The 11,068-nt window shown below is 37.4% G+C and overlaps 2 protein-coding genes across 3 annotated transcripts; both read right to left on the bottom strand.

The window, feature by feature from the left end:
* Nucleotides 1–102: 102 nt before the first annotated feature.
* On the bottom strand, nucleotides 103–3,337 carry LOC143217345 (putative lipid scramblase CLPTM1). The gene is made up of 6 exons (XM_076441526.1): nucleotides 3,162–3,337; nucleotides 2,237–2,800; nucleotides 1,858–1,972; nucleotides 1,595–1,798; nucleotides 1,386–1,529; nucleotides 103–1,309 (listed from the first exon to the last, which is right to left on the bottom strand). Exons 1-6 carry the CDS (start codon nucleotides 3,276–3,278, stop codon nucleotides 549–551), a joined length of 1,905 nt encoding a protein of 634 aa, XP_076297641.1. The 5' UTR covers nucleotides 3,279–3,337; the 3' UTR covers nucleotides 103–548.
* A 1,683-nt stretch (nucleotides 3,338–5,020) lies between these two features.
* LOC143217343 (programmed cell death 6-interacting protein-like) lies at nucleotides 5,021–10,555 on the bottom strand. 2 transcript variants are annotated; one of them, XM_076441522.1, is made up of 15 exons: nucleotides 10,297–10,554; nucleotides 9,880–9,995; nucleotides 9,468–9,595; nucleotides 9,024–9,302; nucleotides 8,674–8,775; nucleotides 8,103–8,325; nucleotides 7,892–8,015; nucleotides 7,633–7,810; nucleotides 7,126–7,287; nucleotides 6,908–7,051; nucleotides 6,587–6,802; nucleotides 6,359–6,508; nucleotides 6,059–6,200; nucleotides 5,802–5,990; nucleotides 5,021–5,681 (listed from the first exon to the last, which is right to left on the bottom strand). In XM_076441522.1, exons 1-15 carry the CDS (start codon nucleotides 10,500–10,502, stop codon nucleotides 5,578–5,580), a joined length of 2,463 nt encoding a protein of 820 aa, XP_076297637.1. In that variant the 5' UTR covers nucleotides 10,503–10,554; the 3' UTR covers nucleotides 5,021–5,577. The 2 variants fall into 2 exon arrangements, with proteins under 2 accessions (XP_076297637.1, XP_076297638.1); XM_076441523.1 differs by lacking the exon at nucleotides 5,802–5,990 and having other exon boundaries at nucleotides 10,297–10,555.
* Nucleotides 10,556–11,068: the final 513 nt, after the last annotated feature.

Raw genomic sequence — 11,068 nt, 5'->3', positions numbered from 1 at the left:
CGGCCAAATATTTCTGTACGTACGCAATGTGTAATTCGCACGATTATTAATTTGATTCGTTTGTGTATGAATAGGGGATCGTATTTTGAAGTATTTCCTAAATATTGAAATAAACTTTATATTTGTCAATATATCGTACAGGACGATAACAATTACAAAGCATCGAAATCAGGATGTTAAAGACAAAAAGTCAAAAAACCCAAGCACGATGACAACAGTTTTCGCTAGAATATGAAACATCTTATTTAAAAGAATAGACGAGATTTATTTTCGATGGCTCGTACTAAACTTATCCCGATAGTTAATTCGCCTGGCGCAACGTATAAGGACATCCACAGTTGTATCGGATGTCGATATCTTTTGCAAGGTTCTTCTCATTGGACTAAATCTTCAAACCCGAAAGAATATATACATACACACACATAGTTATATCAAATTTACCGAGTTACACGTAAATGCGTGTAGATATATCCTTTGGTACTAATAAGTTTATTAATTTCAGATAAAGTTCGAATAATACAGTCAACGCTAACATTATGTACCGGATGTTAATCGTCCTTCTTAGCTTCCTTATCTTTCGGACGATCCTCAATCGCTTTTTGCTCTTTATCGCCAGTTCCGTTGGCTTCCATTTCACCGGAGAAGCCGAATTCGTTCACTCTAGAGTGATCGGTTTTGTATATCCATCTTTGGTACAAAAATATGAAGAAAACTATGTCGTCGCGGAAACAGCTGATTCTGTATAGTGTTGGCATTTTGATAACGAAGGCGAAAATGTCGTCGATGAACGTGTTTAAAAATTTGTAAGACATCATGCGCCATGGAAGATGCGCCACGCTCTTTAACTTATAATTAATAAATAATTGCGGTGTCATCATGATGAATCCGAACGTTAATAAAAATCCATAAAGCATATTAAGCACCCAGGAATACCATCCCTTGTGTTCTAAATACATTAACGAATAAATCGCGTACCCTGCTAGAAGAGGATACAGAGCCCGCGAGAGATATTTAAAAGCGATTCTGTCGTACTTTTTCGTGGAAGATTCAACGTACGACCCTTTATCGTGGAAACTAATTTTTGGAAAGACGCCGAGAATTTTCGAGTTCCTATTTATGCTAATATCTATCACCTTATTAATTTTCCATATTTCTATACATAAACCTATTATGCAACTGAACCGAACAACTGCGTTCGTTTCGTTATCGAGAACGTATAGCAACACAACTAACGACTGGAATACATTGAAGAATACAGATCGAACTGATAGACCCTCCAAAGAGTTGCGATTGTTCCAGAACTGGATATCTGAAAAATAATGAACAATGAATACAACGTGAATTCGAACACGTGAGTTTATACGTGTGAAAAGATTGCACCTTACCATTCTTAAATGCTAAGAATTCAAATACACTGTGTAATACTGATACAACTATAATCAGACCCAACAAATACGGATTCGTAGTCAATAATGTTTCTTTGAAAGTGTCTTCATCGTTTTCATCTTCTGCCGCAGTTTCTCCCTCGCCTTAAAATAAATAGTGTTACTATCGCCTGTTCACGTTTCTACCATTAACAAATAATACAACATACCCATAAGCATAGATGTCAATTTGGTTCTCTTCGATTGAGCCGAATAAATTTGCCATTTAAATAACGACAGAGGCTGATAATTTAATCTAAGTTCAAGTTCCTTTACGGTGTCGTTCAAGGGTTGATAGTCCTTTTGCATATTCCAGAAGTCATTCAAGTATATTACAGGCTTGTAGAACATCCCACCAGGTGAGAATTGTATATCTGCGAAACAATATCATTAATACGAAGTTTTATATTTTTCTACTATTCCAAGAACTCACAGGTATCTAATGGTGGTGGAACTTGACCGTACACCCAGTGATTTTGGTCGGTTACCAAGTTGATAGTCAAGTTAGGATGCCAATGGGATACAAGCTGATTCGTTAATTCAGCTTTCTGTAATAAATATCAATGCATTTAGTCGTACGCTCGCAAAATATTGGATTGGAACGAAAGTTCGTAGTTTTTCCAAATTAAGAACCGAAGATAAAATTAAAGTATTTATTCATATGTTTATTATTATATATAGCAGAATGGAAAATATGTTATCGAATAAATCTCTATGAATAAATATCTGAATTCTAACTTTCAATTTCAATTTACAAACGCTACAAACTTTCGTTCCAACCTAATATAATTGAATTTCGCAAATATACACACTTCGATTTCGTCTTTGCTGGCAGCGGTTTCTCCGGTCAACAAATTATGTTTTTTCTGGAACTTAAGCTTTTTAAATTTGTTCAACAGTTTCTTGGAATACGACATGTTTTCCCCAGCATAGATGTTCTTCCCTGCTCTCGGATTAGGAGACTTTCCAGTCTTCGTAACGTACACATGAAGGAATATTTGCCCGTTGTTCTTCAAATTGTCGGATGGGGTAAATTTATAATCTAGATATCTCTGACCATCCTTAGTTGGTCCGCTAGACCAATCCCCGTACATCAATCCCTCTTCCTTCCATACCAACGCTCGTGGGTCATCGAACTGATGGAAGTTCTCGTTCTCTGATAAATAGATATGCAGATCAAACAGCGTTCCATTTTCGAATATGTTAACAGCCTGTACGGGTGTCGGATTAACGGCTGTGGGTTGAGGACGTCTGAACAAATAACTGATGAAATAGATAATGAGGCCACGGATGATCAGTGACTTTGCAATCGCAAAGAAAGATTCGAGCCTGGTCGGCTGATATTTTTTCCTTTGCTCTTCTACTTCTGCGTTTACCTGTTTAAGAAAAATCAATCTTAAGCAACATCTCGAAAATCAATTTTTTCCTTCAGAATATGCATTATCATCATCGTCGTCATCTTTGAAGAGAACAGGTTGCTGTGAATGACTTTATATCATATTTATCGTTCCATTAAATAGTCGTGGATACGTTATCGAACGAACTTACGAATCGAACAAACGACGGCTTAAACCGAGACTCTCGTCGAACAAAATTTCAATGAAAAAGTCACCTGAATCGCAGAACGACGAAGTTGAATGCATTAATTCTTACGGATAAAACACGACAAATGTTTTCCATGGAGGGACCAAACAGCGAAACAGAAAAATTGTATAAAATAATGTATTATCCACACACATCTCTTTCCTCGTTGTTCTCCGCGTTAACCAGTTCTCCGTTTTGTTGATTGTCATCCATATTTTCGGCTTCATTTAGTTCCTTGGACTCTTGACTATCATTTTCCGCACCCACCATTTTTGTCTCCGGATTGTTTCGGTTCGGTTCGGGTGTATTCTCTGCGCGTTTTCAGAGGGAGTCACATAGAACCGGATGTTCGATACTCATCTTGAATTACGTGCTTCATGGCAATGAACTTGAAACTCATTCGAATCGCTAATTCGAAATACCTACATACTGATACAGCTATACGGATCTTTAATTATTAGACATGACATAAAGGAAATTATTTTCGAATTGTTATTATCGACACAACGAACAAATAATCTTATACATAATACTCTGCGGTAAATGATTACAATAATTTGAATGATTTGAATTTTTTAAGTACCAATGGTTCCAGTTCGTACCGTACGCGCACGCCGGATGATGGCTAGATAAAGTGTACTCTTTCTAACTCTGAGACGATCTATCGGCCAATAGCGACAAGATGTGCGGTGCTGGGGAACACTATTGGCCGAAGAATAGCAAAGTGTATTCGTTCTATCTCTAAGACGATTCTTCGGCCAATAACGACGAAATGTGCGGTGATCGGGCACAATCGGGCATCGCTATTTGCCAACTATTTGCTGAAGAATAGCCAAGTATGTTCGTTCTATCTCTAATCGTCTTGGAGTTACAACAAATATACTTTGGGCCCTATATATTTATATTAGTCATTATTCGAGAGGTTATGAGAGTGCTCTTTTATAACATTCTTGTTATAAATAGATAACAGATAAATTAGAATATAATTGATGTACATGTACAACACAAACATTTTATGTATGGAGATCTACAATGAATCAATAAAGACAGTATAATTAAAATCGTATCTGCGTACATATTTATTGAATCACCCATTTTTCCCAACCTTTCGACTTGTCGTTGAGTAATACAATTGAATTTTCAAAAAATTTTCGAGCATCTGGCTTGTCGTTGAGTTGCACTACTGAATTTCGTGCCACCTCTTTCGATATCATGTGCTCCTAATACTTTCTCAATTTCCGAGATTTTTAAAAATTTTCGGCCGTCTGACTTGTCGTTGAGTTGTACTACTGAATTTTCGAAATTTTTCGAGCGTCTGACTTGTCGTTGAGTTGTACTACTGAATTTAGTGCCACCTCCTTCGATATCATGTTCTCCTAATACAAAACTCAATTTTTTGAAGTTTTCGAAAAATTTCCTCGAAAATTGAGAAAGTATTAGGAGCACATGATATCGAAGGAGGTGGCACTAAATTCAGTAGTACAAGTCAACCATAAGTCGGACGGTCGAAAAATTTCGAAAATTCAGTAGTACAGCTCAACGACAAGTCAGACGGTCGAAAATTGGCGAAAATTTTCGAAAATTGAATTTTGTATTAGGAGCACATGACGTCACAGGAGGTAGCACTAAATTCAGTAGTATAAGTCAACGACAAGTCAGACGGCCGAAAATTTCTAAAAACCTCGAAAATTGGAAAAGTATCAGGAGCACATGACGTCACAGGAGGTGGCACGAAATTCAGTAGTATAAGTCAACGACAAGTCAGACGGCCGAAAATTTTTAAAAATCTCGAAAATTGGAAAAGTATCAGGAGCACATGACGTCACAGGAGGTGGCACGAAATTCAGTAGTACAAGTCAACGATAAGTCAGATGCTTGAAAAATTTCGAAAATTCAGTAGTACAGCTCAACGACGAGTGAGACACTCGAAAAATTTTCGGAAACCTCGACAATTGACTTTTGTGTTATAAAATTACTGTCGGATATATATGTAGAGGGTGGGGAAAAAAAGAATACACACTGATTTTCATCGAGAACATCCTAATTTATTACAAAAAATATATAATATACAATTCGAAACGAAAGCACAGTTGCAAACAGTGTTACATAGCGTAGAATCATTAATATATATATAAAATTGTTTCTCTATAAATACAAAATGAAGGCAATAACCATACATCATTGCAATTTGATGGCGTTATTAATTAATCATTACTGTACGTTCCGATACAAAATATATTTATATGTTGCAAGAGCTTTAGAACTTCCATTTCATTTCGCGAAGCATTATTTAAAGCATAACTTATATCACGTATTAATACATGTCGAGTGTATCAAAATTCAACTGGATAAAATGCAATAACAATCAAGGAGTATCTATCCTCTAAATCGATCTTTAAACCGCGTTACTTTTATTCATTGCTTCGTACTGGACAAGATCAAGTGCCATTGAAATATATTTTGCTTTAAATTCTGCAACGTTATTAAATGTAAGCTTTTTTCTTGTTGATTTCGTACGTTCGCGTGCCTATAATTGCAATCGTAATACATGTAACATATAATCTACTCTTCAAAATGGATTCTGGCCAGGTCGTGGCTGGTTGCCACCGTAACGTGGCATAGTCGCATACCCACCGTAAGGAGCTGGCATAGCCTGATACGGATTGAAATTTCCTGAAAATTAAACACAATGAATAAAAATTATCATTATCATTCACTTTCTCTCTTTCATTCTAGTCGCGTGCACTTTTACACACAAACGTCTCTCGATATATTTGATAGATTTTCAGTTACCTTGAGGAGGATAAGGCATTGTGGCATATGGATTATACGTTGCAGGCATAGGAGTCGGAATATATGCAGGATATGGTGTAGTGGGAGCAACTCCGTATGGTACAGGCATTCCTCCTTGATATTGTGTAGGGTATGGCAACTGGGATGGTGGGCTTTGTTCGGCTCCAGATGGAGTTGGTCCAGGTATTCCTGCATGCATGTACACTTTTAAAAACAAATATAAGAAGAGATCGTTTATCGGAATTGATTATTCGTACCACTATGATGAGCTGGAATGGTAGGAGTTGTAGCTGGACCTGTGTGGCTCAAATTTGTCGTCAAATCTTTCAGTAGCTCCTCTTTCTCGGTTTTCCGAGCAAAACAGAAATCGGATATTTTATTTTGGAAGACCACCAACAACTGTGAAATAGATTGCTTTTCAATGACAGCGGTCTTGCGCGCTTGTACTGGATGTTTCATACAAAACGAAGCCGCCCACGTAATTTCGTTATTCTTGATTTTGACCTGACCTAATATGTACCATGAATTATGGAACACTTAACGAAGCACGATCATACCTGTGTTAAATCATTGTAGAACTTAGCACCCTCGTTCAAGTTGCTCTTCAATTCCTTATACGCGTCATAAGCAGCTGCCAACTTGCACAACATCGCCTCTCTCGAGCTACCACTGCCAGACTGTTCGTTCGTGAACTCTGCGTGACACCTCTGCGTAAAGTTTTATTGGTAAATTAACAACCGCGCACGCTTTATTATCATCTAATAAACGAAAGTATTTGTAAGTACTTGAATCTCGACGATCAACTGCTCCTGCCGCATCACACTGTCTCTCACTTGCTTTTGTAAAGGCCCGTACGTTTTTCCTATACTTTCCACAGACAAGTTCGGTTCATCGATAGCACCGTCCTTAGCAAGCGCTGACAGGAATGTTGTCTTTATATCGGTAACAGCGGACTGCAGTTCACTTTCTATAACGTCGCGTTCGGCTTTCAACGTTTCCACCTCGAAAAGAAATTACAAGTCTCGACGTGAAGCGATTATACAGTATCGAACGATGCTGAGAGATCAAATAAATGTAAAGTGATGTAAGAAAGATGTAAAGCCTACAGTTTCCATGAGTTTCCTAAGTTGAGACACGGTGCCGCTTTCCTGTACAGCCGATCCAGTTGGTACCGTGTTTATCAAAGCACTGTCGTCTAAGCTCAAAATTTCCATACCATCTCGGTGGGTTTCGTATTTCTCGCGTACAATCTACGGAACAGTGTGATACGCATATATTCACGCGTGTACGAATACTCGCATAATTCATTTCTCCATTTGCCTACCTTGTCAGCCGTTACTGCGTTATTAATAATTTCACGGTATTTTCGTAAAACAACATTAAACTGATCTGTCAGACGAGAGCTAGGTGTTCTTGACCAACGTTCCTTGAATTGTTCCCTTAATTGATCATCGGATTGACGTTCCTCTTGAAGCATTCTTTCCGACTAGCACAAACATTGCAAATCAATTAGGGTTTTCAAATCTCTCGCTATTATTTAGGGGTGGACAGGTAATTCGGTTTCGGGTCGGGTATTTTCCCCGGGTTCTGGAACTAACTAAGGCTGTTACTTTTCCGAAGCTTCGACTCTTCGTATGAAGTTCTAACTTACTTCAATCTTTTAGCTCCAAGCTTCGAAACTCCGTTTGGTTTTCATCACCTTCGAAGTTTTTGAAATCGAAGCTTCAAAATCTTCGACCTTCGAAGGAAAGTAACAGCCCTAGTCGCAACCCGACTCGAGACTCGGGTACTCGAAATTTTCCCCTACTATTTGTTGTATTCTTATTTTTACCTCGTCCAAGAGTTCTTTGTTCCTTTGTAAAAGATCAGGCAATTCAGTCATAGCGTTTTGTAAGGCTTTAATTCCACCTGCTTCTTTCACGTATTGGGCTTTGTCCAATAAAGACTGAGGTAATTCAGTACCGCTCGTGTCCTCGATAGCTGCGGGTAAATTCAAACTCGCCAGAACGCTAAAAACAATGAAATTATTCAACCAAAGATTTCTTAAGTCTGCTTAAATTCTTTTAAGCTTAACTTAAGTCGCTACAAACCTGTTCAAGACTTGCGTCATCTCGCGTAGTTTCGAAATCTCGGAATTGACCAATTCGTTACGGCGTACATCGTAAGATGACAATGCTTGGTGAACACCAACAGGTAATAGATCAGCGAAAAGATCTGCAACGTGAAGATTATATTATTTTATATTCTATATAAAATATAATCGAAACGAACACGTTATTCGATAATGATCATTGAACAAACCTTTGAAATTCGTACTGAATACTTCTGGCATGGGCAGCAACTTTGCAACATTGGCTCTGCCAACAGGCTCTAAGGATTTGACATCCGGTATCCTCTCGTGATATATGAAGTCGTTATCCTTCTTCACTTCTGTCAGATTCCTCTGAGCCCTGTTCGCATATTCTTGGAACAAGGAAGGTTTGTTCGAGCGCTGTTGCGCTGCTTTGAACAATTCCACAGCATGCTGGGAACAAACGGTTTAGTTTTAAGTAATCCCGCAATCTAAGCGCGATGGAGCTTCCCGATCTAAGCCAGCTCGCCTACCCCTTCCACTGCGAAATTTCTTTATTCATTATTATTTTTTTTATGGGACTTCCATCAACTTATTTGTGGCATTTTTCTGATTAAATTGACATTAAACACGACATAATTTCGACTGTATTTAGTGGTTCCATTGACGGTATGGAGTAACTTTAATCTCTATCGCAGCACAGAACCGAAAACCGGCTTAGATCTTGGAATTACTGTATATCTCAATACATAACAGGTCCGAGATTGATGAATTTTATTTTGTACAGAAAATAAGACCTACCTCCAGTCTAGAAATTTCTTCCCCGATGTTTTTGTTATTTTTACATACTAGCGATTGGTAAAATTCAGACATCGCACGATATCCGGCTTGCTTCCCTGCTATCTGTAGCAGAATATTAAATACAATTACTAGACTCCGGATTTGATGCATTTATGACAAAAATGAGTAGGTGCAATTTTAAACAGTGAAAACATTATAACACTTTATGGGTATTAATATTATTTCCACTACATTCAAATTATTAGTAATTGAGGCACAAACTTCTTATTTTGCATAAAAAATCTGGAGTCTAATAATTATTCAATTTGGAAAGTCGCACGGGTACTGAATACGAAAGAATACAAACGTACCAAAGGAACCCATTCTTTGTCCCAAAATGCTCTGAAAATCTCTTTCTGAAACAACTTTAACGCCTCCGCGTACAGTTCCTCGGCTTGTGCAGCTAATTTTGCTACAATTCCATCTTTCATGGCGTCGTGAATCGCTTTATGTACAAATATTTCCTGAGCCTGAGCAAGCATCAGCGCGGAGAGTGCACCCACTGTATCCGGACTAATATCGGGCGTTGATTCTTGTTGGATCGCCATCATAACATTTCCTTTAAGGTAATTGAAAATACCTGCAGATTGCTGAAACACGTACAATAATATCAGATACATCATTTTATTTCTGCAGGTATGCCACTAATTTATTTTTAGCACTTAATCCTGTAGGATTTCCAGGATAAAAGTTACAGAGGATAGAGGAACTTAAATTATAACACTAATTGAATTGCTTCGACCCTAGACACTTACTTGAAACAATTTCGCAGCAAATTTCAATCCTTCGTCGCTTTCCAACGATTGAGTTGCAGCTATTGAACTTTGTAGGGCAGCGATATTGAATAATACACATACTTTCTCGTAAGCTAATGTGCTAATAGCTGAAACATCGAATAATATTTAAATAAAATGCCTACATTTGTATATATAGGCAACTTAATTTCCAAAAAAACTGCCTAACTCCTTACTAAAGTGCCCTCTTGTCTTCTACATCTAATGCACACAGTATACATTGTTTTGAAGGCACGATTCAAATATTGATAACAATTTTATCTTATCTGTTTTGTATCTATTCATTAGCAAGTCTAGATCCAAGTATGATTAATCTGTATCCTGCCTAAAGTCGATAATTCTAAAAGTAATCTTCACATTTTACAAATCTTACTTAAGCTGAGCTTTCCACCGAATATGGTACGATCGAATGCATCTTTCCATTTGAACGGGATCTGTAATTCGTGAGCAGGTATCTTGCCCTCCAACGCACACAACTGATCATAGTAGCTAGAACAGAAAGTGATGCATCATTGTTAATCACCCGGAATTCAATAAACCGTATTAAATTGCATGAATTCATTTACTTCTGATTATATCATCCCTTCTTAATCCACGTCAGTTTAAAAACACATCGTGATGTCGATAGATATATATGTGCACGGAAACCGATTGTAAAACCTTTTTCGTATGTCTTGACGATTAACGATAAACGTACAATTAACGAAGCGAGAATACAACGAGATATATATCGTTCACAGAATTAACGTAATTATTATCGAAACGGTACTTGATTAAAGATGACTCATACCCGTATATAACCTCCAAGCAGCTTTCATACTTCTCGAAAGCACGCCACAAAGCGTTGTTTCTTAATTTACTAAATTCGGCGATCGCTTCCGTGTAATCCTTTTGGTTGCCCGCACCGCTGTATGTTGATTTAATGACGTTTGTTAACGGTTTAATAACATCGACGTCGGACGGTTTCTTTAAAGGTACCGCAATTAGCTCAGCCATCTTGACGTATGTATGCCTAGAATTCAATGAATTCAACTGACAATAGTGACAATGTGACAATGATAATAGTGATAATGAGTACCACTGGCATTCGGCGTATAGTCACGAACAAAGAGGATATGAGAGTACTCACCACTCACCAGTGATAAGACCTTAGACTATATATACTTATAGACCCGGTTTCAGATAACATGCCGTGTTCCAAGATTACTTCATCTACCAAATGACGAATGTGGGCAAAAGTGCTATAGTCTGTTGAGAAGTGAAAAGGGGAATCGTCGCCGTATCTCAATCTGTATAAATATTTATGGAAGCTGTAACTGTAATACATATTTTATTTTATTACTCATTCATTTTTACTTTACTCTTATTATTTTAAATATGGCAAACCCATTTTGTCAATTATAATTTAGAAAAAGTTAAATCTTAATGTAAATGTTGATAATATGAAATCTGTATTTATTATTTCTCACAAAACATCATTGAATCAATGACAAAAAGAATTGAATCAATAACAAAACCGACGAAAAAAATACACGAATACAATAACGATATACAGTCTCTTT

Source organism: Lasioglossum baleicum, chromosome 16 (genome assembly GCF_051020765.1).
Source record: "Lasioglossum baleicum chromosome 16, iyLasBale1, whole genome shotgun sequence".
Classification (NCBI taxonomy): domain Eukaryota; kingdom Metazoa; phylum Arthropoda; class Insecta; order Hymenoptera; family Halictidae; genus Lasioglossum; species Lasioglossum baleicum.
Note: the sequence above shows the minus strand (reverse complement) of the source record. Positions and strands in the feature narration are given on the sequence as shown.